Source organism: Penicillium arizonense (genome assembly GCF_001773325.1).
Source record: "Penicillium arizonense strain CBS 141311 chromosome Unknown PENARI_contig029, whole genome shotgun sequence".
Lineage (NCBI taxonomy): Eukaryota > Fungi > Ascomycota > Eurotiomycetes > Eurotiales > Aspergillaceae > Penicillium > Penicillium arizonense.
In genome coordinates, this window is record NW_019173306.1 from 220,793 (window position 1) to 248,466 (window position 27,674).

General features: G+C 49.2%; 11 protein-coding genes across 11 annotated transcripts; 6 read left to right on the plus strand and 5 right to left on the minus strand.

Moving 5' to 3' along the window:
• Positions 1-176: 176 nt before the first annotated feature.
• On the minus strand, positions 177-1,870 carry PENARI_c029G08258 (carotenoid oxygenase family protein; the record flags this gene model as incomplete). Its single annotated transcript, XM_022636318.1, has 2 exons — positions 177-904; positions 958-1,870. The coding sequence occupies 2 exons, from the start codon at positions 1,868-1,870 to the stop codon at positions 177-179; spliced, it is 1,641 nt and encodes a 546-aa protein (XP_022483867.1).
• A 383-nt stretch (positions 1,871-2,253) lies between these two features.
• PENARI_c029G10030 (amidohydrolase family protein) lies at positions 2,254-3,425 on the plus strand (the record flags this gene model as incomplete). Its single annotated transcript, XM_022636335.1, has 4 exons — positions 2,254-2,902; positions 2,956-3,010; positions 3,058-3,251; positions 3,298-3,425. The coding sequence occupies 4 exons, from the start codon at positions 2,254-2,256 to the stop codon at positions 3,423-3,425; spliced, it is 1,026 nt and encodes a 341-aa protein (XP_022483850.1).
• Positions 3,426-3,790: 365 nt separating this feature from the next.
• Positions 3,791-5,634, minus strand: PENARI_c029G00886 (cytochrome P450; the record flags this gene model as incomplete). The annotated part of the gene is made up of 7 exons (XM_022636267.1): positions 3,791-3,796; positions 3,851-3,991; positions 4,075-4,209; positions 4,279-4,902; positions 4,960-5,223; positions 5,287-5,378; positions 5,430-5,634. The coding sequence occupies 7 exons, from the start codon at positions 5,632-5,634 to the stop codon at positions 3,791-3,793; spliced, it is 1,467 nt and encodes a 488-aa protein (XP_022483862.1).
• Positions 5,635-7,381: 1,747 nt separating this feature from the next.
• PENARI_c029G07537 (uncharacterized protein) lies at positions 7,382-9,023 on the plus strand (the record flags this gene model as incomplete). The annotated part of the gene is made up of 2 exons (XM_022636314.1): positions 7,382-7,558; positions 7,626-9,023. The coding sequence occupies 2 exons, from the start codon at positions 7,382-7,384 to the stop codon at positions 9,021-9,023; spliced, it is 1,575 nt and encodes a 524-aa protein (XP_022483830.1).
• Positions 9,024-9,277: 254 nt separating this feature from the next.
• Positions 9,278-10,932, minus strand: PENARI_c029G01385 (uncharacterized protein; the record flags this gene model as incomplete). The annotated part of the gene is made up of 4 exons (XM_022636269.1): positions 9,278-10,177; positions 10,244-10,677; positions 10,759-10,828; positions 10,879-10,932. The coding sequence occupies 4 exons, from the start codon at positions 10,930-10,932 to the stop codon at positions 9,278-9,280; spliced, it is 1,458 nt and encodes a 485-aa protein (XP_022483827.1).
• Positions 10,933-11,552: 620 nt separating this feature from the next.
• On the plus strand, positions 11,553-12,466 carry PENARI_c029G01926 (nuclear transport factor 2 family protein; the record flags this gene model as incomplete). Its single annotated transcript, XM_022636273.1, has 3 exons — positions 11,553-11,637; positions 11,711-11,778; positions 11,834-12,466. The coding sequence occupies 3 exons, from the start codon at positions 11,553-11,555 to the stop codon at positions 12,464-12,466; spliced, it is 786 nt and encodes a 261-aa protein (XP_022483796.1).
• Positions 12,467-12,810: 344 nt separating this feature from the next.
• Positions 12,811-15,526, plus strand: PENARI_c029G03112 (Zn(II)2Cys6 transcription factor; the record flags this gene model as incomplete). The annotated part of the gene is made up of 8 exons (XM_022636280.1): positions 12,811-12,860; positions 12,931-13,156; positions 13,217-13,229; positions 13,288-13,659; positions 13,711-13,901; positions 14,436-14,519; positions 14,575-15,290; positions 15,418-15,526. 8 exons carry the CDS (start codon positions 12,811-12,813, stop codon positions 15,524-15,526), a joined length of 1,761 nt encoding a protein of 586 aa, XP_022483866.1.
• A 718-nt stretch (positions 15,527-16,244) lies between these two features.
• Positions 16,245-18,483, minus strand: PENARI_c029G11785 (Gfo/Idh/MocA family protein; the record flags this gene model as incomplete). Its single annotated transcript, XM_022636348.1, has 2 exons — positions 16,245-17,396; positions 18,478-18,483. The coding sequence occupies 2 exons, from the start codon at positions 18,481-18,483 to the stop codon at positions 16,245-16,247; spliced, it is 1,158 nt and encodes a 385-aa protein (XP_022483797.1).
• A 508-nt stretch (positions 18,484-18,991) lies between these two features.
• PENARI_c029G06925 (epsin) lies at positions 18,992-20,980 on the plus strand (the record flags this gene model as incomplete). The annotated part of the gene is made up of 4 exons (XM_022636306.1): positions 18,992-19,064; positions 19,238-19,307; positions 19,364-19,584; positions 19,638-20,980. 4 exons carry the CDS (start codon positions 18,992-18,994, stop codon positions 20,978-20,980), a joined length of 1,707 nt encoding a protein of 568 aa, XP_022483880.1.
• A 768-nt stretch (positions 20,981-21,748) lies between these two features.
• PENARI_c029G11442 (translation initiation factor eIF2B catalytic subunit epsilon) lies at positions 21,749-24,123 on the minus strand (the record flags this gene model as incomplete). The annotated part of the gene is made up of 5 exons (XM_022636346.1): positions 21,749-22,422; positions 22,480-23,663; positions 23,717-23,841; positions 23,905-23,961; positions 24,046-24,123. The coding sequence occupies 5 exons, from the start codon at positions 24,121-24,123 to the stop codon at positions 21,749-21,751; spliced, it is 2,118 nt and encodes a 705-aa protein (XP_022483826.1).
• A 1,108-nt stretch (positions 24,124-25,231) lies between these two features.
• Positions 25,232-27,296, plus strand: PENARI_c029G11171 (uncharacterized protein; the record flags this gene model as incomplete). The annotated part of the gene is made up of 2 exons (XM_022636341.1): positions 25,232-26,306; positions 26,371-27,296. 2 exons carry the CDS (start codon positions 25,232-25,234, stop codon positions 27,294-27,296), a joined length of 2,001 nt encoding a protein of 666 aa, XP_022483839.1.
• Between the last annotated feature and the right edge of the window lie 378 nt (positions 27,297-27,674).

The window sequence follows — 27,674 nt, forward strand, 5'->3', positions numbered from 1 at the left end:
TCACGGTGGCATTCAGTCCTCTTGAGTACTACTTGATTTGCATGTGATGATTACGATGGATGGGTTTTTGTGGATGCAGGAAAATTTTTCTACTACCCTCTAGTGGCTTGGATTTGATATTGACCAGCAAAATGGACAAGAAAACTAAGAATTTCTGTACAGTGCACGGGACTGTACTATTGTTGAAGCTCTTCGAGCTGCCACTTTAGCGGCTTCTCAGCTGCCCTCACTGGCCCCACGTCACCTCCAGCCGCTCTTCGCCTTTTCCATACATCGATATCGCGCTGATCAACAAAGTTACCGTGCAGGCCGAGGCGTAGCTTGAATGGGAGACGAATCGCTGCAACTGGCCCAGCTGCCACGTTGAGAGCGTCCAAGATGACAATATCATTTCGAAGCTTATCAAGATGGTTGAAAAGAGCAATAATCCAACCTTCTCCTTCCGTGCCGCCCTCCTTTGGAATGAAGGTTGGTTCTTGAAAGGTTGCTCGTGGCCCAGCCCAGTATACGTCTTCTGTTCGATCGTTCCACGTGTAATGGCCAATGCAATTGAACAGCCCGCCAGCTGGCGATCCGCAAACTGCTGCGTCGTATTTCCTAGTAGGATCAATTCTAGCCTGCCAGAAATGGTTGTACTTCTTGCAAACATAACGATCGTCTATCCGGGAAAACTCTCCACTTGTATCCCACTGTACTTCTGGTTGTACTCTTGAGCCCGTAGGGGCTTGCGGGTCAAAGATCCACCGACATGTCGGGCTCTGGAGTACGTTTCTCTTGGCCAAGTCTGTATGAGGCGCATTCTCTGGAGGGAAGAAGAAGAAGACGTTCCCATCGGCGACAGTCAGGTCAAAGACCACCTTTCCATCTTCATTCTCATAGCAACCTGCGACGTGGCCATGAAATGCTGACTCACTGTTAGTACCAACGTCGTCCTATCGTGAAGCATCTGTAACCTACCATTATCGGATCTCAGCCACACAATATCTTCCGGCTTTCCTCCTCTCCTTGGTACAATTGCATACCACTGGTCTTCATTTGGGTCCCACGCCCAGTGATTGCCACCGGCCTCCAGGCGGTCTGTGCTGCACTTTAATGGAGTCATCGGTAAAACGACATAGTTCTTGGAAATTCCACAATCGTGTATCATGCCGCAGAAGGGTGCCTTATACCAGGCCTCTTCAGTCTTTTTACCATCCGCGCTGATGGTATAAACGACGATATCGAAAGATCCGTCGTTGCCATTACCACCAGCTTCATATCCAAAACAAACCAATTCACCTGTCTCAGGATCGATTTTCGGGTGCGCAGTGAATGTTGGTGATTGAACTTGGCCATCGAAATCGTATCGTCCGATAGTTTCCAGGGTCACAGGATCCATGGCATAAGGCGGTCCATCCTCTTTCGTCGCCAACAGCATGCCTCTCCAGAAGATGATGTTTGTATTGGCCGCTGTTCTAATGACTCCCTTGACTGCTTCGTTATCGGTATAGGGATTGCGGTAGCGGCCGAAGAGACTTTTCTTCGCCGCAGTTTCGGCTAGATATCTATCTGTCTTTGCATATCGCTGCTTGAAATCAGCGTTACCTCCTTCGATACGAATGGCTGTGATGTTGCCGTCGCCGTTGAAGTGGATGTCGTCTTCGTATTGAGGCGGAAATCTGTGGTCAGGCTGAATACGGTAAAAGGTTCCGCTGATTTCGGGAGGAATAGTGCCGTCAATCTCGAGCTGGAAAATGTCGCCTTCGAAACGTGAGGGCCCATTCATACCTTGAAAAACACCAGTTTCGGGAAACTTGATCCGATCATCAAGCTTCAGCCCTCCGACATAGGCCGGCTTGATCAAAGCAGCTAGATCTTGAATATGCGCCATGGTGAATGTTTTGTGTAAATAAGTTGAGTCAAGGTGTTGATTGTCTTCGGCGGTGGAGGCAAGATGTATTTGCCTTGTCGGTAGTATTTAGCCGAAGCACTTCATGTCTGCTAGTTACTACATGGCAAAAGTAGCACATGTCCTCAACTTCCGATGATTAGATTCCAAAAATTGAAAATTTAGTTGAATCTGCCCGATCAGAACATATCCATTGAGCATGGTCAGGTTGTCGGGAAATTTGAAGCCATCCCCTCAGTTGCCCGGAACGATGATGCCGACAACAAAAGGCTAGCAAATTCCTCATATATCGCTCCAAATCCGAAAGATACTGGCGTAGAAATTACGTGATACATTCACAATTGAAAGCAGCTAAGTCCACCAAAATGCTTGGAAAAGGAACAATCGCAGTGGAGGAGGCCGTCATCAGTCCTAACTCAGCTTGGCTACTGAAAGAGGACTTGGCCAAGCTGAGCCCAGAGGATTTTACTGAGAAGTTCTTTGAGGAACACAAAGCACGCCTTCAGGATATACATGGCAAACGGCTCCAATCAATGGACAATGAGGGTGTCGAGTACATGCTGCTTTCCCTCACGGCGCCGGGCTGTCAAGGTATCCAAGAAAAGGGGCTAGCGGAAGCCACCGCACAAGAAACAAATGACTGGCTGGCATCAGAAGTTGCCAAGAATCCAGCTCGATTTGGAGGCCTGGCAGCTTTATCCATGCATGATCCGTCCCAAGCAAGTCACGAGCTCGAGCGGGCTGTGAAGGAGTTGGGATTCTTTGGTGGCTTGGTTAATGATTTCCAGAGCACTGGTGACGGCACCGGCAAGGAGTATTTCGATACGAACAAGTATGATCCATTCTGGAGGAAAGTGGAAGAGCTTGACGTGCCCATCTACTTTCATCCTCGTTACACTATTGGGCCTGAGATGGAGACTGGGATGAAATACGGAGATCGACCGCATCTTCTAGGTGCCGCAGTGCAATTTCATCTTGACTTATCATTCCATATCTACGCCATGTGTTCTTCAGGTAACATCAAACTGAACCCTTTGCGATATGACTAGAGCTGAGTTTCTTACCAGGGATGTTCGACCGGTTCCCGGGTGTCAAGATTGTGGCTGGTCATCTTGGGGAAAAGTAATTCATGCGCACTTTCGCATATAGCAATGCTAACATTCTTCAAGCATTCCATTCAATCTTGTGAGAGCTTGCCACTGGTACAACAAGCCATCTAAAAAGAAGACGCGCCCGTCGAGGGAAGACTATCGCCACTACTTTCAGCACAATGTCTACATAACCACATCTGGAAACTTTAACACCAGGGGGCTCAAGTACTGCATAGATGAGCTCGGGGTTGACAAGTGCTTGTATTCGATAGGTTAGTTGGCACCTATCTATCATGATAATCCTCTAAGGCTTTGCAGATACACCTTATGATCAGGTGGAGGTGGCTCAAGCCTGGTGGCGCACAGTGGAGCTGGGCGAGGGCCAGAAGGAACGGGTTGGAAGAACAAATGCTATAAAGCTGTTCAAGTTACCCTTGGATATCTAAATATGTATCCCATTATAGTATCATGCTATGAATATTCTATCAACCCATCTTTGTATTTATCAGGTTGGCGAAGCTTTAGCACAGAGTTGGAGAGCACAATGCAGTCGCGGAGGAGTAAATCAGATGCACAATACTCAAGAACTATAAAATTTGAACTAAGAAAAAAATAGGAATACACATTCTCTCCTACGTGCATCGAGACTTTGAGCCCTTGATATCTGAATTTGATTGAAATACGTAGCGTAAATTTGATCGCGAACATTAAGGCTCCGCGAAGGCGGCGAGGTACAACAAATTGTAGTTAACCCTACTCAATCTACCCCGAATCCCTCACATAATGCCTCTTTATAGCACACTGCCAGTGCTTAAGCCTTTTGGTTTCTATTATATTTTTCAATGCGACAGCGAAAACCTCGCGGCTTCACAAACCAGACATTGTCAAGTTCCCACGATGGCGTTCCATTCTCTGGAACCAATTCAAAGTTTCGCAGAATCTGTGGGATAGCTTTGGACATCTCCATCAGACTGATATTCTTACCAATACACATTCTTGAGCCCATTCCGAACTAGTGAGTGCGCGTTAGCGATATTAGATCACGTCTTGCGCTCCAAGGGAGTCACTTGAAAACAGCGCAGAGCTTTCGCTTACCGTCATGGAATAACTATCCCGCTTTCTGACAATTTCAGGCTCTTCCAGCCAACGTTCAGGTCGGAAGACATCAACATCGGAACCGAAAATGTCCGTGTTGTGGTGTGCCACCCAACTGTTGATTCCTACAATGGTCTATTTATGCGGGCAAGATATAAGCACTCCAGCATGAGGAAGCTGAGAGACAATGAGATTGATACTTACCCCTTCCGGAAAGTACTGCCCTGCCAAATTCTGGCCACCTTTGGGCACCACACGACCAAGTATCAAGCCTGTTGCCGGATGTATGCGAAGAGCTTCCTTGATGACTGCCTGGAGATATGGCATCCGAGTAGATTCTCCGTATTTGACGGGGTCAGATAGCAGACCTTGATCAATGTTTTCGTTTATCTCACTCCTCAAGCGGGCAAGGGTATCTGGATATGTATATAGGAAGAAAAAAACGGCCGACAGAGATATCGAAGTTGTATCAGAACCGGCGCCAATGTTGGTCGTGCAAGCTGAAGCTATCTCAGCTTTGCTAATCTTGCTGGGATCCGTAGATTGAATACGAGTGAGTTTGGTGACAAAGTCGGCAGGCCCTGATTCATCGGACTTGAAATCGTCTGACAATAGTTTGGCGTATCGATTTTCCAATTTTGAATGCGCGAACATACGGACGTTGATCAGTCCCGGTAACTTCTTAAATCGCATGTAGAGAGGAAATATTATTTTGTGCCATTGTGCATATATCCCAACCCGCACTGCATACTTCGTAAATTCGTCGATGGAAGCCATGACCGACTGTAGGTCTTCGCCTTGGTCCAAAAAGCCGAATCTCTCTCCTACCTACGGAATATATAAGCAAATCTAGTTCGAATATCAGCGCTATAGAATATAACATACAGTGATATTTCCGATTACGTCAAACGCATAACATTGCATCCAGCGACACAGGTCTATCGTGGTGCCCGAGTCCGCGAACTCTGAGAATCTCTGGTGAAGAATGACGGAGCAATCGTCAACAAATGTCTCCATTTGCACCAAACTCGTCATGCTATACCCTGACGCAACTTTTCGTCGGATCCCAGCGTGAAGAGTGGGATCTCGCTCGGAGAAAAGACCAGGAACTAGGCTCAAAGGACTGCCACTTGCTTCGTACCATGGCGACTAAACCATGTGTAAGTTCAACGTTGCCCGTCGGTTTACTTGGGAGCAGGAGAGTAATGATACCTTTATGAAGCCTTTGCCGCTGCCATAGATAATCTTTGCTGACGCGGGGTCATCAATGCTGTATTCGTTGGGAGCTATGCGTACTATAGGGCCTTGATTGGGGTGTCAGCAGCGCCGGATATGGAGAGCTGAACATCACTTACCGTACTTTTTATGAAGCTTAACATTTGTGAAGGGGAATCGGCTAATGACTGCCTCCCGTAAAAGCCATAGCCTCGTAAACCTAGCTAGGAATGGTCCTGGTATGCGGAACAATGGGTGTGAGATTGCTTTATACAACGCCACCAAACAGATACCTGTTAGCCCGCAAAGGATAGGCAGCAATGGCAACGAAGGAATCTCGGTCATTGTAGAGTATGAGACGGAAATTGGAAAGAATGATGGTTCAATTGGAGAGCCGATTGTGTGGGGTGAATGTGGGGAGGAACGGCCTCTTTAGGGGAGCCCTGGTCGTGTCGACTTGGAATCAATTCCCCGCGCCTAAGAAAAAGCATAGTGGGTTCGGACGGATCTATCGTTCCGAATTCATCGGGTCTCATTTTGCCGCCAATACTTCGTGTATTGCGGGGAATCGATTTGGCAAATTCAAATCCGACTCTCGCTAGCCGCAAGCGAGAATACCGAAAGTTAGACTTGGGGTAAGTGGAGATGCGTTGAGAGCTCGTGATTGATCCGTCACGATGAACGAACGTAACTTTGAAAGCCAATGGCCATAGAATCACCAACATGTTTTAAAGGAGATTATGAGAAAACAGACATTATAAGGTAGCGCTCAATGGACTACCTCAATATTTTGCGTACAAGTCAACCAGTTTGTGTATGCGGCCAAAGGAGCCAAAATACTTAATCAAGCCCTAGCCATACTTCTTGGCAAGGAGAAGGATTGCAATAGCACAACCAACGAGGCCTGGAGACCGGAATGGTTTGATGTTTTCGGAGAGCACTTTGAGAAGCATAGGTTTGGATCGTGAATAACAGCAAAACTCAGAGCTTGATGGCCGTAGGAATGGACGAGCGTCGAGTTGAATATTTGCAACTAGTGACGGGGGTGACGGGAGCTCAGAACCATGAAATGGGTTGCACGCATGCGAATATCTAGAGGAGAGAGCGCGCGCGCGCGTAGCAACAACGGGTAGGCGACCTTGATTCCTGAGGCATCAAGGCCTCAACAACTGGCAAATTTCCAGATAGGCTGCACAGTCCCTTCCTGAACTGCCGATATGGGTTCTGGTTACGGTCACGCCGATTCAGACCATGGCAAGTGTTCTCCAAGCCGAATCACCGGAAACGGTAACCAAGGTTCGCGTACATGGGTCCGATCGTCTATAGTCCTCGCCAAGTATCGGTGCGATGAACCCGAGTGGCAACTTGTCAGTTGCAGACGACGCTTGGCAAAGAACGAACCTTATCACTAGGGTCTTCAACTAGGCCGAGACTATTCGCACGACAACATAGCTACTCTGACAACACGCTATACCTCGTTTGGAGCTACCAGGATAGGATATATTGCTGATCTCCATCGCCAGCATAACTTCCCCAAGAACTTCGCCAAAAAAATCCACTCTATAAAAACAGCTCTAAGATTCAAGGTTTCGGAAGCTCCCATTGATACTTTCACTTACAGTCATGCAAATATTCAAATCAACTCCTTTCCTCAATAGGGTATACTAATTGATTGAAATGTTATAATAATATTTTGATGAGGCGCGAGTCGCGCAACTGAAAATTATCTTAGTCCTCGGGGAATTGGGAATGTATATCTTCTTGGGTCCTACTAAATAGGCAAAGCGCTTTTGTTCGAGTAACTACGTTGTCGTGCGCATAGACCCAGCTTTTAACTAAAACATGGAGAACCTTGCCCGGCCCCGCAAGTGTGCTCCCGAAGTTCCCCATGATACTGATTAGGGCTCTTAGCGTACTTATTTAAGTTTTTGGAATCGAGGCCTCAGAAGTGCGGAGACTTACTCTCTTCCCCCCCGGAATGTGGAAGTAGGCAGGCGCCTAACTATATAAAACAGGGATCTAATGGCCACGTCCATAAAAATTTTGACATCGCTCCTTAACTATATCCCAATATCTTTATAATCTGCCAAATATGACTGAATTCACATCTTCTTTGAGAAGCATTTTCTTCAATGTCTGGAGAGAGAAGCGAATCTTTGCCATCTCTTTCGGCATAGCCTTAGCGCAGTTCCAGTATGGGTTCGACTCTTCTGCCGTTTCAGGCTTCCAGAGCATGGTTGGGTTTCTGAAGATCTTTGGTTATGAAGATGTGAGATGCCGCAACTCGATTTTTGCAAATTTCAGAAAACGCAGCTGACCTCAGTCTTGGGGAAAAGCCAACCGAATCGATCGGATACAACATCCGGACCACTCCGCATACCCTCATCCAGAGTCTGATGCAGGTTGGCGGGCTGCTGGCTTCCATCTTTATCTTCACATTGGGCTCGGGCATCAGTCGCCGCCTCGGCCTGTGGATTGCCTCGGCATTCAGTTTGATTGCTGTCTCTGTTCAGATTGGCACCACAAGCTTTGCAGGCCTGTACCTAGGCCGCTTGCTTTTAGGTGTATCCAACGGTTTTTACCTCACTTACTCTGTGACATATATGGGCGAGATAGCTCCGGTATCCATCCGTGGCGCACTCATCGGCCTAGTAACATTCCAAACGTCTTTCGGCGCCCTCGTGGGCGTCCTTGTGGATAACTATACCGAGACTTATTTTAATCGGCTGTCATATCAAGTACCTTTGGCCGTCATGTTCGCCATTCCGGCGATGCTATCGGCTGCCCTGATATTCCTTTGCGACACCCCCAGATACTACGTTTCGATCGATCGTGAAGATCTGGCTTCAGCCTCCATCCGACAAATACGTGGTATTAAGGATGAGTCCCAACTTCGAAATGAGGTTAGGGAAATTCATGCTGAATGGACTGCCGAGCGTGAACTACACCAGAACGTACATTTCAGGGACGCCTTCCGGGGTTCCGATCTTCGACGGACGATGATCACAATCGGTACGGGCATCGCCCAAACAGCTACGGGAATCATCTTCATGGCCGCCTTTTCGGTTTACTTCTTCGTTCAGGCCAATATTGGAGAACCATTCAAGTGGGTGATGATCAGCCTTGCTATCGCAATCACAGGCAACCTAGCAGCCTTTCCGGCCATGCGATGGATAAACTTTCGTCCCATGTTGGTCATTGGCTCACTTGTGAGCGGAGCTTCCATGCTGGGCATGGGAATTGTTTACACTGTGTCGCCCGTTGGTTCTCCCGAAGCCGGAAAGGCCCTCGTCGGCCTCAGCATTCTCTTCACTTGGGTCTACGGTTTTGCCCAGGGCCCCGTGCTGTGGGCCATACAAACAGAAATCCCGGCGCAGCGATTGCGCTCGCAGACGGTTGGCTTAGCGCAAGGCTGTAATTTCATATTCGCATGGCTTTGCACGTACTGTACGCCTTACTTTGTCAACCCGGATTCTCTGGGTTGGGGGCCGAAATACTGCTACATCTGGGCTGGCAGTAACTTCATACTCGCCATTTGGGTGTTCCTGTTTGTACCTGAGACCCGTGGTAGAAGTATCAGACAGATTGATGAGATTTTCTCGAGCAAGATCTCGGCCTTGAAGAGTTCAAGGTCTATTTCGGCAAATGGCCTTTCCAATAGGGATGGCATGATCAGGGCAGAACTGGGAAAGGAAAGTGATGTTGTTCAACTTGAGCATGTGACCGAAAGATGATTCAAGTGGCTGGGCGAATGGATCAGATAATACTAGTAGGTCAGACTTTGCGTTTCATTTCTCCCACGGTGCTTCATGTTATCAAGCATCTAAGAGTCTCGCTGCCCAGGTGGTCTACCCGGGAAATTGGAATCTGAAGTAAGGCTGCATATCACAAATAATGATCGACCATGTATTTTGCATAGTTCTTTATTCGAGAAATATTACGCGGAACTTATAGCTTAAGAATACTTCAAGATATCTAATTCACACAATCATGCCTCTTCAAACTTCATCAGAACGCTCTTTGTCTCCAGATAATTTTCAATACCAACCGTCCAACCTTCACGGCCAATGCCACTAGCCTTGTACCCACCGAATGGCATGTCTCGTGCCCCTGCCGGACTGGTACAGTTTACTCCAACCGTCCCCGCTTCCAGAGCTTTCGCCATGCGCAAAGCCCGGTCAACGTTCTTAGTGTATACAGAGGCGTAGAGTCCAAAGTCAGTGTTGTTTGCCTTTTCGATGACTTCATCTTCTGTTTTGAAGGTATTGATGTTCACCACTGGACCAAAGATCTCCTCCTTCATGATCTTTGCGTCCTCGGGAGTTTCGGTGAATATGGTAGGGTTGACAAAGTAGCCCTTCACGGAACTCACCGGGTCAGCGCCAAGGATCAGTGTGCCGGATTCTTTGCCGGATTCGATGTAGGATTTGACATTGTTGTATTGAATCTCGTCTGCTTGAGGACCGTGGTTCGTCTCTTGAACGGTAGGATCTCCTGCCTTCACTGCTTGGAACTTCTTCCTGAAGGTCTCGATAAATTGCGGTGCTATTGATTCCTGGACATATATTCTTGAATTTGCCATACAGACCTGGCCGCTGTTCCATTGGATGCTGTGCTGAGTCTCGGCAGCGGCCTTCTCGATGTCTGCATCCTCAAAAATTACGGCCGGTGTCTTGCCTCCAAGCTCGAGGATGACATTTTTGAGGTTAGATTTGGCCGCAGAAATTTGAATTGCCCGTCCAGTTCTTCCAGAGCCGGTAAATGTGAGAAGGCGGACATCCATGTGAGAAGAAAGCAAGGCTCCCGAAGTATGCCCATGTCCTGAAATAATATTCACCACTCCAGCTGGGAAGCCGGCCTTCTCGACCAAACTTGCGATCTTAGCTGACTATGGGTCATTAGCTGTGGGTCATTTTTCCAGACTGATAATTCCAACTCAGAATGCAAAGCTTACAGTCAATGGAGCCTTTTCGCTGCTCTTAATCACGACAGTATTTCCCGCCATCAAGGCTGGCGCGGATTTATTGGAGAGAAAGAGGATTGGGACATTCCAAGGAATAATGGCAGCAACCACTCCATATGGCTGACGTAGTGTCATATTGACATGGCCTGGGGTGTTCAGGCTGGAGGTTCCCAGGGCCTGGTAGCCAGCCTCGGCATAGTGACCAAATGTAGCAGAAGATGCGAAAGCATCAAAGTATCCGGAGACTGGCCTCCCCATTGATATGGCCTCGAGGTAGGCTAGTTCGGAGTGGGCCTCCAGAATCAGGACAGACAGCTTCTTCAGATAGCCACCACGTGCTTCTGGTGAAAGAGCAGCCCAAGCCGGAAAGGCTGCTTTGGCTGCGGCGACGGCGGCATTCGTGTCCTGCTCGGTAGCCTCATATACTTGAACAGATAGATCAGCATTTTACGTCGAATTGTGGGATCTCGAAGCCCATCTGGAGTGAAGGTTGCTATTTGGCTTACCTTCGGCAACTGGTTTGAACGTAGCCGGAGATTTGAGTGTGAATGTCTGCTTATCTGAAGATTCCCTGAACTGCTCTCTACTTTAGCCATTATTCACAATGTTGTATGGGTAAGACGTACCTCTCCATTGATGAAGAGACGGGTCTCAATCGAGGCTGGGGGGTCGAACGACATTTTCATAGATATTGTGAGCTGGCGAGCTTCTGAAATTCGGTGTGAAATGTTCTTACTCTGAGAGGTGGCACTCTTTCCATCCTGTCGCGTCCAAAGTTGATTTTGTACTGTTAAGGCCGATGCCTCAGGCATACAGATCGTCCACCCGTTCTTGCCACGCACTCCCTTTCTCCAAGTCATTCGCATGCATCCACCACATTTCATGGTCTTGAGCTTGCGTCATGTGCAAATGTTTCCGTCCCCTCCATACACTTGGTCTCCGAGTTTTGCCAGCGCTTGCTCGAAGAGAGGGGTCATTCGGAAGCAACTTAGATTAGCTTGGAGCCACTTCGGGACTATGGCTCCGATGGGGCCGCATTGATCCCCCGAGACTGTATGCGTCACGCTTGAGGATGGAAGAACTGATTTCAATTCAGCTGACTTTGAATACCCCTGCATTTTCCGACGGCAATGCCAATTTCAATCATTGGCTTGTGTAGTCGGTTCCTCCGAGTCGGATGGTAGTATAAAGTGGTTCAAGAAAGTTCTCCCGCTCTGCTGAGGAACACTTCTTACAAATCCCGTGGCTAATTCGCAGACTTGTGAATCTAGGTAGCAGTTGAGGATACCATTTCGACAGAATGAATGGCCAGGACTCTACCCCGGACATCGCTCAGCTGCTGCGAACAGTCGAGGGCCTTCGATCGAGCGTCGACAAGCTCACGCGTAAGTGCAGAATCCCACAGCCTCTGTATCCTCCGACGCGTTCCAGCTATTACTTTTCCTAATTCAAAAACAGATGAATCCGAAATCAAGAAGCTTCATCACAAGTATGGATACTACTTAGACAAATGCTTGTATCAAGAGGTGAGTCGGCAACCTGCTTCTTCATATTCGCTTTGCTAAAGCCATCTCGAGTTAGGTCGCCGAATTGTTCTCCAACCATCCTGAAACCTACGTCCAGTTTCTCAACGGCCGTTTCAATGGCAAGCAATCCATTGAACGGCTTTACGTCGGCCGCTTCGCCAAGCACTTCGTTGCAGGCCGCAATGGCCCGATTGAGGGTTGGCTCCTGGATCACCTCATGGCCCAGGATATTGTGGACTTCGAGCCGGGCTCCAATCGTGCCAAAGCCCGCTTTCGCACCCTGATGAGTGCGGGAACTCACGAGTCAATGTCCCAAGACTACCCAGGAGGGCATCGCCAATGGTGGGAGGGTGGTGTTTACGAGAATGAATACATTAGGGAGAATGGCGTGTGGAAAATTTTCCGCCTGAGGTACTGGCCTTTCTGGCACGGCGCATTTTCGAAGGGCTGGCAGCACTGCAACAACTTTATACCATTGTACAAGGAAACTTACCCAGCACTTGAATGGGGCCCTGACGAGATTTTAGAAGATGAGCGGCTCTGGCCGGACACGAGAGTGGTGCCATTCCACTATGCGCACCCGGTGACGGGTAAGGAGGTCACGGAGTCGAGCCTCAAGGCGCCGAAATGGCGTGGCGACGAGGCGGAGGCATTGCCTGCGAGGAAAATCACGGATTGGGACATGTAGCTAGCAGGTCAATCTGCCGAAGAGCAATGATGAATTTCGAAACTTCCGCCGCTGCGAGGCCCACGCTGTACATACAACTTAAATAGGGCTAGAGCCTCCCATGAAAACTGCTCCTCCTATTCAAGTCTAGTTGTTCTTCATGTGCCAAACAGATGGCGTCAAAAACGTAGCGATAGTTAGGTGTTGAGATGCGGCGATTGAGGCATTACATCTGGCATTCACGTCAGGCATTCACATCGCCTTCCTGGCTGCGCTCTCTCTTAGTTCCTTAGTCATTCCAACGCAAGCACCACAATTTATGGTCCTGATCTTCCGTCATCTCCGTCAATGTTCTAGGCCCCACCATGTCGCCCAGCCGTAAAGGGGCGGACATGATTTGTTGGGTCTGTGACCTGTGGGGAACCCCTCAATGTACCATTGCTAGAATGTGGGGTATTCCAGCGTACTAACCCGTAAAGTGCTAGGCCTGCCCCGCTCAATGCGAGCAGCGAGGCCTCCGGAGTATATAAAGGGCTTGGCCCCGGCCGCCTCTCCTTTCTAGAATCCTTTCTTCGTGAAACATTGCGTAACCTCCAGATCAACTACCTACCGATATACTTACTTCCTGCCATGACAGATACTTCTGGCAAGCCAGTGCGCAGGGGTCGTACGGCCATGAGCTGTGATCGGTGCAAGAGCAGGAAAACAAAGGTAGCTCAGCCGCGTTATCCCAGGCCCCGTTCTCCTGCTGACAGTCAATGCGTGCATCAGTGCAAGAATCCAGGTATTTTTCTCTCTACGCATGTCTTCTGGTTTTGCTCCCCTCCTGACAAGTGTCTTAGTGCCTGGACCATGCGAATATTGCAATAATGTCGGCGCCATCTGCCAGATTAGCACAGAGAGCCGGCGACCAAAACCGTTCTATTTCGTCTCCAACGAAGAGTATCGCCATATGCGGAAGATTCTAAGTTATTATTACCCTGATACCGAACTTGATGTTCCGGCACTACGGGCCATTGCATCACAGTGTGCCAGTGACCAGCCCCTGGTTAAATTTCCAGATGCCCATGCCAAGATGATTCCCGGAACTGTGCATAGCAGCACGCCCATGGGCGAAAAGCCTCCTCCAAGCGAAGAGGATTCCGCCGTGCAAGCTATTGTACAGCTTCACAAAGAGTACGGCTGCATGTTGGCTGACGCACACGGCGAGTATCGTAAGCGCTTTGGATTGGAAAGGTAACAAAGCAAGCATTAATGAACTTCAGGCTACATTGGAGCAGACTCTGGTGTTAGTTTCAACAGTGCAGTCCGAGACATGAAGAGCCCAGATGGACCCGTCCGAGGCGGCGAGCGCGTCATCATTTCCCCTTTGCGAAAGGTCACTCTCCCAAAGCCCACGCCTAAACTTCGTCGCAATGGTCCTTTTGGACAAAATATACAACTGCCGCCGAAAAGTGTATGTATGCGATATGTGTCAAGGTATTTTGAAGAACTTCACTGCATTTACTGGGTCTATTCATCCGAACAATTCTACACGCGTCTAGAAGAAACATATGCGGATCAGAAAACTCCCTGCACCTTCTCTTGGATGTGTTCAATATATTGCATTTTTGCTATCGGCGAACTGAGCGACTCCCCTTCTGAACGGGCAGCCGGAGGGGTCAGCGGAGAAGACTACCTGGACATGGCAAAAGCTTTACTCTCTGACGTATGCGATGAAGCGAGCCTTGACAGTCTAAGGGGATTGATTCTACTTGTGAGTACTTGAAGTCCTCGTTGGCGCTTTCTGGTACGACGGGAGTCCTGATGACAATTTCAGGCTCTTGCCTCGCAAACCCACGGTTTTTTGAACTCGGCCTACCTCTATTCTGGGATTGCTGTCCGAATAGCATGTTCCCTTGGTCTACATCTCGATAAATATTTCACTCCCCATCCGGTCGAGAAACAGCATGCACGGAGGTTATGGTGGTCCTTGGACATATTTGATCAGGACGTTGCACACAGAGTTGGGAAGCCTTCGATGATTGGAAGTCTCGAAAATGTGACATGCAAACCAGAGCTGCCTTCGGAAGAGGTATTTATATCTACTGATCGTGTAGAAGCGTATCTCAAAGCTAAACTGAACCCAGATACTCAACCCTGGTCCCCATACCCCTGCCGGATGCCTTGAGCTCGCTTCATCGCTCACACAGCTTACCAAGGCTATGCGCCATAAATTGTACATTGGACCTCTTGAAGGTGGAAGGAGGTTGACTCTAGAGACATTCACCACTATGCTAGATTCGCTGCGGGAATGGCATTCCGGTGTGCCGTCGTATCTGCAATACGATGCGCCCAGTCCTCCGTTGCATAGAAGACCTCTGTGCTTTCTGCATCTGCGATACTGGAACCTGGTCATACTTTCTACGCGGCCATTCCTGCTCTGTAGCCTTTTGCGTCGAGAGCAACTACAACCGAACTCGAATTCCCGATCTTTCGAAGAGTTCAGTGATATCTGTATTGATGCTGCCGGACAGTCTTTGTCCATAGTGCAGAAGATGATGGACGAGCATACACTCTCCAGCCTATTGATATCCGACTTTTATTTTGTCCTTGATCTCATTCAGATCCTGCTAGTCGCATTCGCACTTCGAGGCTCCCAAGTTTTCCTTCAACAAGCCAGTGAGTGCCTACAGGTGCTCAAGTCTATGAGCTCATCAGGTTACTGTCAGCGGATGTTCCCTGAAACATTGAACGAGCTCCGGGAATGGGGTGTTTTGAGTGGGCCCATAGACAACTCCAGCGCCTTGCAACATCAAGACGTCTCAAGCTTTGAGATGGAGCCCGATAACGGGCTTTACGAAGCGTATGTGATCCTCCCTCAACGATGCTCTCAATGGGGATTTTACTTTTTTTTTCATGTCACGGTAGCTTAATGTCCATTGGCACCTGACTTGGGAGTTCTGAGATTTGTTTGCTAATTATTGAGGTAGAATTTTTAACCTTGGCGACCTTACAGAGGGCGACATTGCCTCTGCTAACTTCGGATGCATGGTTGGCGAGAACGACGATTTACTCATGCAGCAGATGCTTGAATTCTGAGTGTCAGTATTGGGCGAGCGGTAGGGAAGTATATTCAAGTTTCAGAAACAGGGGGAAAGGAAACCCGTAATACCGCCAGGTTTACAACTATCTTAGGGACGATTACCAGCCTTCTTGCTGTTGTTCAAGTTATGGATCATACCGGCGTTTGGTCCGTTGCTCAAGGTTATGTGACGTCTCATATATGCCACCAAATGTCCTGCAATTTAAACAAGGACAGTTGACTTCCTGGTGGGTTCTGTGGTAATCCGCCAAGAATATAAGTTTCCCCCGTGGACGCCTCAATTACTATTGTACTCTTACACACTAAAGGGGGGAAAGCGGCTCCTGATGAAGGATCTAGGAATATGTTGACCGGGATTATGGGTCCTTTAAGTACATATCAATAAACCAACGGAGCGAAGGCCCGAGTCCAGTGGCCATTTAGCTATGTCCTACGCCACCACATCAATGAAACTAGTATATTATCGGGACTACTACACATGGATACCAGGAGAGCAACCGATTTAACCATTCTTCAGGTTTATTTTGTGGGGTAAAATGAACACATATAGAGACGCTGCACACAATTACTAGTATACCCAACATCATCGCGAATGCTCCTTTCCCCCCGGGTCTTTTCATGAAGTATTGATGATTCAGCGGATAGATGATTGATTCAGGACGCCCGGTCTCCTCAAGTTGTGCCAAATCAAATACTTGCCGGCGGTCGATTCTCTCACGGACCTGATGGGAGAAACCCATCAGACCCGCTGCTACCTTTTGCTCTCTTGTGGGAGGGGTATTTCTCCATCATCATCTTGAAAAGGTGCAAATCTTTAACGGCATCGGAGCCGCTGGTTTTGATTGTTTTTCCATTGACAATGCAGTCGTGCCATTCTCTCAATTCAGCCGAGTATGCATCTTCGTATGATGTTTGGAGTGATCGGTGACATCTTTCCCCGTGCTCGTTCAACTCGTCAATTTCAACAGTGATCCCAAGGCCTTTGATAAAGGGGTTATCGTAATTGATCGAGACGCACTTATTCTCTCCAAAAATGGCAACCTGAGAATCAAATCTTGGTACAGAGTCAATTCCAGTCTCATAAAGACATGTAAATCGCTCATTATTGGATTTGTTTCGGTACTCGAACATTGTCGTATACCACCGAGCGTTATCTGTCGATGCGAGGACTTCTGCGGGAAGCCCACCCAGTACCTCTCTCATCAGGCTGAGACCATGGCTTCCAAGATTGGCAAGAAGACAACAATACTCCATCTCTTCCGGGCTAATCTCTGCAAATGGAACTCCCGAGGCTTGACCTAGCAGCGCTTGCAGCCTCTCTTTCCTGTCTTCTCCTGCCTCGGCGGGAATATCGTCGAAAAATTTCTGGGGCTCGGCTCCCGACTGCCCAATGAAATACGCATTTGGACCGATAATGTCACGCACTCTGGCATACCTGATAAAATCAATGGACGCGACTTCGCGTTTGAAGGCATTCAAACTAGGCGCATAGCGTCGCATGTAGCCGACAAAAACACGGGCACCATTTGGCGCAGAGGACTCTGCATCGTTGATTTCCTTCGCAGCTTCCAAGCTCAAAGTAACAGGCTTCTCAACAAGTACGTGCTTTCCCGCTTGAAGAGCTGCAATGGCGTAAGGTGCATGAAACTCATCCGAAGTAAGGACCACGACTGCATCGATCTCACTGTCGTTGAATATTTCAGTTGGATCTGTTGTCGGGCGTGGAATACCGAAGCGATTGGCACAATGAGTCGCGGTCTTCAGGGAGATGTCACAGATAGTTCTCACTTTGAAGAATTTTGACAGGAATGCAAACGTGGGAAGGTGAACAATTTGGGCCACATCTCCGCCCCCAATAACACCAACCTGAATTATTCATTGCGACATGGTAAATAGTTATGCTTCAAGTTCTCAGGAAAAAAATGATGGTGATGAAAGGTAAAATGATATATGATCTTCGTAATACATAATCTACTGGCGAGTACAATGATACGACAGTCCCATTATAATCGACTATGGCATACTTAGACTAAGTATAAGGTTTTAGTTGAACGGATAAGGGTAGATGCATGCGAATGTTAGTAATGCGGGAGTATGTACAGTGAAGTCACGCCATGAGAAGTGAAGAGTGGTCGCCTGCGACTTCGGAATTCTACAAACGTGCTAATTCTCCGGACCCGGCCTCCTCTTCTCAAATTATATTCGGTGGTGATGCCAGATCTCCGACTGCATGTCCTGTCGGGCTTACATTTCTCAGTGTAGCTGTACGACCCATTGCATTGAAGACGGAGCGTGGAACTTTGAGGTTGTATACATATAACTGCCTATGTTGGAGTACTGTATAGAATTGGGTGTCAGATGTTCTCAAAATTGGACCACGACAATAGCTCCAACAACACTAGTCATATCCTATAAACATAATACGTTTCATGGAAAAGACCTCAGTTATAGAGCAGACACACTTAGTTTGTACTGTAGTCATAGTTATGAACAATCCTATTGTGTCACGGGATTCTGGATAATGACGTAACTGCGTGCCGCGTCTATACTCTACCCGACGTACTTAATTCTCCTTAGTCCCAATTGGCACCCATAGAACTGGTGTTTCGCCTTCATATTACACTTTGGCGTCTTGGACCCAATTGCCTGTTGCCTGAAACCCTATGGCCAAGGCTCTTACGCGGCCCGACGCCATCGCCACATGTGGCGGTGTTCAACGTGTGCTTTACTCCGTTTCAGAGTCTGGAACTGCTCCCAGGGTCTTCGATGAACCCTGCAGATCGGAGTTTGGCCTCTTTGGTCAAGTTCGTCCGGGATAGGAATGCTCTGTTTGCATTGAATCTGTCACAATCGAGGCAAGGGACATGGCTGCCCGGATCTCCGGCCACGAGGTAATAGTGTATGCCTTGACATTATGTGGTGGAAGTACTGGCTACTTAGGACGTACTCTCATGGTCCAATTTAATAACTTTTTAACTTTGATTTTCCACCCGATGTTAGTGGTCAACGTGAATCAAAATGGCATGCTCATTGAAGTCTCTTCTGTGCCGTCAAAAGCCAAATGAGAGGGCGTGTAGATCGTAGCTAAGTATGGTTGGAACGGTAGCCGGTACATCTGGCTTCGTCACTGCCAAGCCTCTTCCCCCGTTGCAGCCACAGTCCCCTCTCCTTCTCACTCTTTCATCTTCCATCTCGATTCTCTAAACTTCGCTTTTTAGACAGGCTCAGAGTTTGACTCACTCTCTTCGAGCCACTTCGCCACCTCCCCTTCGGAACGGGAGCTGCATGAGAGAACGCGCTTGACTACCGTCTTGGGCCGCGATTCGGAGAAAGAGAGGCCGTGTGTGCTTGGCAGATCAACTCCTCTGCTATAATCATTCGCGTCGAACAATCGACTTCTATCCTGCGACTACGATCCATTCCGCCCATCCGCCCTTTCCTGCGACCGCATAACCGACACCATGTCCAAGGTCGTGCGCAGTGTTAAGAACGTCACAAAGGGGTACTCCTCAGTGCAGGTCAAGGTCCGAAATGGTACGAGTGGTCTCATTCTTTTCGAATTGCTTGGTGAATAGCCAAGCCCGGGCGCATTCGCAGAATGGCTGTATTCGCGGCCTATCTCCCTGTTTGACCGGCGCTGCTGCAATGCGCCCCTCTATTCACCCCGCATGTAACAAGACCAAGACACTGACTTTCATATCTTTCAGCCACAAGTAATGACCCCTGGGGCCCTACGGGCACCGACATGTCCGAGATTGCCGCCATGACTTTCGGGAGGTATGACCGGCCTCTGCCCAATTGTGTGGATACCACTAACATCATTTGTATAATAGTCCGAACGAGTTTTACGAAATCATGGACATGCTCGACAAGCGACTGAATGATAAGGGCAAGAATTGGCGGCACGTGCTGAAGTCACTCAAGGTCCTGGACTACTGTCTTCACGAAGGCTCGGAGTTGGTGGTGACATGGGCGCGGAAAAACGTCTACATTATCAAGACTCTGCGCGAGTTCCAATACGTCGACGAAGAAGGAAGAGATGTTGGCCAGAACGGTAGGTTGCCTCTCCACTCGAAGATGTCGCGGTACTGACAAGTGGGGATATAGTCCGAGTGGCAGCAAAGGAATTGACCGCTTTGGTACTGGACGAAGACCGACTGCGCAGCGAACGATCGGACCGAAAGCTCTGGAAAACCCGTGTCAGTGGACTCGATGAAGGCTATGGAAACTCCGGGGGCGAACCCCCACGTCGAGAGCGACGCCGACGCAACCCGGACGATGAGGACGATACCGAGTACCGTTTGGCCATCGAAGCCAGCAAGAACGAAGCCGAAGAAGAGCGCAGGCGACGGGCCAAGGAGACCATGGCAGGCGAAGAGGATGAGGACCTAGCCAAGGCTATCAAGCTCAGCAGGGAAGAAGAAGACCTCCGCAAGCGTGAATTGGAAGAGAGCAATGCACACTCTCTCTTTGACGACACTCCAGCTCAAGTCCAGCCAACCGGTTTTAACCAGGGCTACCAGCAACAGGGTGCTGTGGATTGGTTCGGAAACCCCATCAATGTGCAGCAGCCTATGACGACCGGCTTCTTGAACAACCAGTATGCCCAGCCAACAGGATTCCAGAACCAGTCCACCGGCATGAACAATCCCTACGCCAATGGCTACCAACAGCCCTCGGCCTTTGACCAGAACCCTTACGGCCAAGCTCAGAACAATTTCTTGCAACCGCAGGCTGCTCTTCAGCCTCAGCAAACCGCATTCAACCCCAACAACCCCTACGGTGGTGGTGATATCTTCGCGCAGCAATCTCAACAACAGCAGCAACCTCAGGAGAACTACCCGACAGCAGGAAGCAACAACCCATGGGGCGGCAACCAGCAACAGCAACAAGCTGATGCCTTGAAGCCTATGCAGACCGGATCAAACAATCCCTTCGCCCAGCGTACTCAGACACAGTTCAACAACCCCGCACAGACTGGACCTCCAACTCTGAACTCCTTGGCGGAGGACCGCGCAACGAACCAGTTCAACCAAGGAAACTCGACCCAGTTCGGTCAAATGAACAAGCCATTCAACCAGCCCTCTCAACCCAACCCAATTTCCGGATTCCAACCCCCACAGCCACCGAAGAGCACTCCACCCATGTCACAGGATCCTCACCATGCTCGTCTGAACGCACTTCTCGCATCAGGCGAGGGCCTGGACACCTTCGGAAACGTTGGAGACCTCCGAATTCCCGCGCAGCACACAGCCCCGGGCACATTCGTCAACTCTGCCGGCCAAGGTCTGGATCGACTACACGCCACGCCTACTGGAAACAACCCATTCTTCGGTCAGCAATTCACAGGCATGCCCCAGCAGACCGGCTTTACGCAGCAGCAGCCTACCAACAACCCCTGGGGTGGTCAGCAGCAGCAACAGCGCGGAGGTAGCCTCATTGACCTGTAATCAAGCCACCGTTGAACTATCTCTTGATTCATCCTTGACTTCGCGAAGGCCTCACATGCGGATACCATCTATCTCTTTGTTTTGTTTCTGTCTGCTTTCTCGCTCTGTCATTCGGGGGCTTGGTTTTCTGGTTGCGTTACCCGGTTCTTCGTTTCTCTCCCTATCGTCACCAAACCGATACTCTACTCACCACAATCTTCCTACATCTACGACCGCTGGACCTGCATTGTAAAGTGAAGGCTTCTCAAACACCCATGGCTTTCTTCGCTCTCCGCGCTCTCCCGCTGATGTATTCACTTGGGACCTTTTATCGCTTCATTGTCTTTTTACCCCTCGCCTCAAAGACTCTTTCTTTTGTTTTTTTGTTACCTTTGCCATTAGGATATCCTTCTCATTTCAAATCAGTTTCCTGAGGTCTTTACATATTCCCTTTTGCTGCATAGTTTTCGGTTTAGTCGAGCTGTGATTAATCGTACTTGCTGAGCCACCACATCTTGTTCTGATCTTAATTGTAAGCGTTGGTCTTGTGGTTTTATGAAAGAGTACTTGGTGTAGATTAAGGTAGTAGTATGAGGCGAATGTGGAATGTGCTAGATATCTCGCCTTAAACAATTTGGTTTCTCATCTTTAACTTACTCTTACGGATTCTTCTGCAAGTAGATGTCCGCTACACTTCTTGATAGAAGCGAACAGCGAAATAGATGAGGCCATACGCATAAAGATTTAAAAAGGAATCCTAGAATTTTGATTGCACATAAGGTATGGTATCTACTCATCATCACTCTCCTCCTCCTCACTCTCCTCTTCCTCACTACTCTCCTCCTCGGCCTCAGCCAACCAATCAACAAACTGCTGAGCCTGACTGCGAACAGTCCTCATCTCCTCAGTAGCACTAGACCGCTCATCGTTCCACCACTGATCATAAGCCTCCTCATCAACAAGCTCAAGCTCATAAAGACTCTTAGCAGTAAACAGCAAAACGGTATCACCCTTAGAGCGATGCACAAGATCCTGCTGAAGCAAAAGCAACAAATCAACCTGATCCTTCTTCTGCTCCTTCTGCCGGTCGAACAACGTCCGCTCAACAACCTCCTTGTACTTAGCGAAGACTTCGCTGACAGCCTGGCCGGCGCCCTTGCCGGCTTCCATCAGTTGCTGGATGTGCTTCATGAATGAGGAGACGATGGCGCGGCGGACTTGGTTGTCCGATGCGTTGGCTGTCATGCGGAGACTGACTAGCTCGAGTTGGACGACGTCGGCTGAGACGCCTTCGCGGAGACTGTCAAATACGCTGGCTGAGGCGTCGTGGTGGAAGTTGTCTTGTTCTTCGTGGTCTGTGGAGAAACTGCTTCGGCCCGAGTGTGGCCAGGATCCTTGTGATAGTTCTGAGGATATGGTTGAGATTGAGGCGGATGAGAGGGAGAGTCCAGGCATGCGGTAGACTGGATATAATGTTAGTAACTGTTCGTTTGGATGGGATGTTGCTCGGGTAAACGTACTAAGTCCTGACGAGGCAACGCTCACGTTCTCGTCGTCATCGTCGTCGCTGTCATCCTCCTCGCCGTGGATGAATTCGTAGCCTTCGCCTCCTTCGCCAACTACTGAGGGATCGCTCTCTGCCCTGCTGCCGTCCATTCGTGTTTTCGTGATACGTTTGCCGCTTTCAACCGAAATGCCATCTGCGATCTTCACACCAAAGGAAATCAATGCACCGGTTGCGATATTACAGTTCTTGCCAATGACAACACCATCAGCAATGATGGCACCACGCACATCAGTATTGTCACCGATGACAACATTGTCCCAAATGTATGCACCATCCAGCTTGACATTGCGGCCAATCTTGCAGTTCCGGCCGAGAGTGGTGTTGTGAACGGTTGTCCGGTCTCCGATGCTCGTCCCCTGGCCGATAACAGTACGGCGGCCAATAACACAAGACCGCGCAAGTGTCACACCTTGTTCTTGGTACAAGCTGCCCTTGCGGAGGTTGTAAGTGTGGCCAGGAAGCAAGTTCGTGTCGGGGCACAAGGGGTAAGCCCAGCGGGAGATGATATCCTTGCTGATGGCATCGTAAGCCTTGAGGTTGCGCACGCGCGCAGCATAGTTGTCATTGATGATGTATGTGTGGAGGGTCTTGCCGTTCAGCTCATAGTCCTTCAGAACACCGTACAAGAACTGTTTCCGAGGTGTCTGGTAATCAAAGCTATCGGACCACAAGCTCAGCACATCGGGTGTGCAAATATCGATGCTGCAGTCGATCAGATCTTGGCGGATATCTAGCTCGGGGAATTCCAAAATGGTCTCGGTCTCGATGGTCACCCGGGCTGGGCCGGTGCAGTTAGGACTGCGATCAATCTCCTCGTAGTGGACGCATCTGTTCTTGGTTGGGTCGATGACAAACACCGGCGAGGTGGAGGTGGACTTGGTTCGGTGGTTGCGGCCAGCTTCTCTTAGAACCATAGTCATGATTGCGTTCTTGTCCGTTTCCCGGCGGGCCCTGTGTGCGGCGAGCGCGCCTTCAATGGGCAAGTTGCTGATAACGTCACCGCTTACAACGATGAAGTCTCCGGTGATGAGATGCTTGCCGTCCAAGTCACGCATCACGTCACCAACAGAGGTGGATGTGGATTTGAGGAAGCTCAGGTGCTTAAAGGGGGAAGAGAGCGCTCTCCATTTGGATGCACTAGTAATATGGGTTAGGTGTGTACCACACGCAGTATGTAGGGCTCGCCGTACTTGATGTATTTCTCCAGTTGGTCCGAATGCGCTCCACCGTAAAGGAAAACCTCCTCTACGCCTGCATTGGCCAGGAACTCGAGAGTATATTCGATAAGAGGTGTGTTGGCGAGTGGCAGAAGACACTAGTGATTTGGGTCGTTATTCCTCAGGTCTTGTATTCAAGGGTATATTGCAAGGGTACATACCCTAGGCTTTTCGCGGGTGAAGGGCTCGAATCTCGTCTCGAAGGTGTCGGCGAGGACCTAATAGCATCAAAATGAGTAATCCTGTCGCGATACCGCCATGGCGGGTCCAGCGCAAACGCCGCATAAATTCGCTCGACATACCACGGCCTGGAACGTCTCTTCCACTTCCTCCGCCGCATTCGCCTTGGGCTTTTGCGCTCCTTTCTTGTTGGGAGCCATGGCTGCAAAGGACGATAGACAGTCAGTCGAGCATTCGCATGCAATCGCCGTCTCAATCGCTGGTCCCCTCGACGAACTCAACAATAGAAACGAAGCAGGGCTAACATACCTCGCAGGATCAACGCTCAGAAACCAAGCTGGGACAAAATCAAGAAGTTGCGCGCCGTCAGCGGAAACAGAAGACGTGCTTTGCGAAGCAATTATAGATCCAGACAAAAAGATGCACCGATCTATCAAAGGAAGGGCACAAAAAAGCATCGGAGTCATCCCGCCCACCTGTTTGCTTTGTTTGCGTTGTTGCCAAATTCGACAAATTCATGCCTCAGGCATCACAAATTTTCAGGCACCAAATCTATAACTCATATCATGCCCTAACTACAAAGTCAACGAATTGCTTCATGGCAATTTCTAGTTACGCATACAGCATGTGAGGGTTTGTATGTACTCAATCAAAGTAATCATGGAACAGACATGGGCAGAGCAACCTCCAGAATGGAATCCGATGTCACGATCAAGATGCGGTTCAATGAACAATGACTCCCCGCGATCCTTACATATAGACCTTGCACATACAGGTCATCCACGCATTTTAGCCTTGCGCCTATAGCCTCGTGACAGATTTACGCGAGCGCACAACAATGACAACTCTCACTTGGTATCAAGCTACTGCGATATCGTCACCGCTCAGCATCGGATTCATCCAGCTCAGAACTGCAGGCAGAATTGCATCTATTCCTTCTACTCTTCTTCCCTCTTTACTCAGCACTTTGTCTTATCCCGCATTCCAACCTTCTTGAAGCTCCACTGCTTTGGTCCCACCATACTGTCCAGCTCTAGGGCTAATTACCAAGCCCTCAGCTTCATCTCCACCGCGCTCACCTGCTTCTTCTGTTTCATTGCTGCTGAGCCTACTCCTCAGACATCATCTGGGTCTATCGGACAACATCTAGCTCCATCACGACATAGGACCTAGGGACAACATCCAAGAGTCCAAGACAGAGTGACCCATTGCCCGTAGGTCCTGATTGATCTCCATCAGTCGTCTCTTCTCAGACGGGTTAGGGCTAACGTCCTGGCTATGGAAGATCTGCCAAAACTCATGTCCGCCATGTCTTTCCCTAACCTGAACGCTGTATCCTTCACCCCTGACCCTACCCCTACTCCAGCTCCCATACCTCCAACGGGTGTACAACCAAGACGACCAAGTGCACGAGGCTCCAACCGTGAAATTGGCTACGTCTCTCAAGCTGAAAACACAAGTGGTCGTCTCCGAAGCTACAAAGGAAGTGTCGGAGATGGACAAACCGAAAGGGGTGACGATGGTTTCATCAATGAAGATTACAGAATTGGTGGGCCATACATGTGCTCTCTGCCTCTCACCATCACCCCACTTCCAAGACGACACAGGCTCTATGCCCCGAAAGAGAAAGACAGGATTCGCAAAAAGGTCTCTGATATCCTAGCTAGTGTCGGAATCAAGAAACCTACAATGCACATTGCCCGGTGTACTTCACAAGTCAAACCCGAACACAGACCAATCACTACACTATTCATCCATGCGGAGCGTGAGAATCGCATCGACCACATGTGGCTCGAAGCTTCCCTTCAGATCTATCACTTCCTTTCTGACAATGACATGCCGGAAGTCTGTGTGGAAATAGCAGACCCGCGGATCTACAAGCCCTACAAATTCGCACCAATCCAACAAATTCCCTCCATCTGGCATTGGGATGGAGTCATTGCAGAAATCACAAAACAGATTGATTTAACAGATGTCATTACAATCGGATGCATGCGTGTCCAGGCTCCAATTGCAATGAACTATGTCCCAACCGTCCTTGTCACAGTGGAAATAGAAAGCGAGCGAGACTTTCGAGAGATGCGCGACATCATCACTGCTATCCTGGATAAATACGGGCTGCCCACGATTTCCGTTCTGATTTTGAGAGACGAGCTCGTTACAAAGGCCAAAGGACCACCAGGCTTTGATCGCACAATGCTGGATGGAATAGCCCGAGCCGGTGGGAACTTCAGATCAGCGAAATCCCACCTCAGCTATGGGAAGCTTGGGGGCTTCGTGGAGCTGGAATTCGACGGCACAGACCTGGACCCGATGATTCTTGGTGTGACCTGCTTCCACTCCGTTCGCAGTGATAAGGACAGTCACGTAGTCTCTCACCAGAGTAAGTCCAACCCTGACAACTAACATGAGAATTTACAGTGTGAGCTAACATCGCTGCTATCTAGAAAGATTTGCCAAATGGGACAGGGAAGGATTGAACCTATTCGAAGAGCAAAAGAAGAGCGAAATCTCTCGCGTCGAGCAGCCACCCTTACGCGATCTAACACTACAACTCCAAATCAACAAGAAACGCATCGCTACCATCAAAAACCTACCGAGATTCCAATCCTGCCGCTACCACGAGGCGAACGGAATCCTCCACACCCGACCAGAAAAAGAGCAAAGCAGCTACAGAGTCTGGACGCAAGAAGTCGCCGAGTTGACCGAATTCAACAATGAAATCGAAGAATTCAGACCAAATGCTCGCCTCGGTTATGTAACCGCCTGCTCCGGAAACAGGTTCCTCCAAAAGACAAGCGAATGGAGTTCCAATACGTTCAATGTGAAGATGGACTGGGCACTATTGGAAATCCTACAGGCGCGAACATCCACCAATCAATGTGACTGTCACCATGAATACCTCCACCAGCTTACCGACGAAGAAATGGAGGATCCACAAGCTACGGCGTTCTGGATTAATGGAACCGGTGGCCCTTCTCAAGGCCGATACAATGGTCTTAAAACCTGCCTCGTTTCTGAGCAGGTGGTAGAGGGGGGTGAAAAAGACGACTGGGTGGTGGTGGCCGCGCCTAGGTGGTCATTTGAACATACTGTCGTGGCGGGGTCCAAGGACCCTAAGGTTTCGTTCTCTATGCCAGGTGATACCGGCTCCCTAATCCATTTTTGGAAAGGAGGTGTTGTCGGTATGGTTAGTGGCATGCTGCGGTACTCGAAGATCACTTTCTTCACGCATGTGAATGACTTGCTGGCGGATATTAAGGCACAGACAGGGGCTTCGAAGGTGCAGATCATGGGTCCACCCCTGGAGGAGGAAGATGCTGATGAGGATGATGATGAGGGGGTGGACCTTGACTCTGAGCCCGAAATGTGAGTCTAGTGGACGCTAGGGGTGGGTGGTGAATCTAAGAATAGGTTACCCTCACTCAGGGGTAAAAGGGAAGTGAAAGAAAAGAAAAAAAAAGAAAAAGGAGGTATGAGGACTATTTCTGTTTGTGTACATGTGCGGATATACCCCCCGAGACTTGTGAAAAATCTCTACTTAGTAAGGATACTGTCTGCATATATTCGCCTCCAAGTAACGTTCACCGTAACTACATGCATATCCAAGGATGATATCAAAACCAAAAATAACTCTAATACGCCACACCCAGACAACCCTACAATCCACCAGCCACATCCCTGAGGTCCAGAACTCCCCGCTAGGTCCAGGCCCTCCTGGACCTTGACCTCCATAACAGTCGTTCGTCTC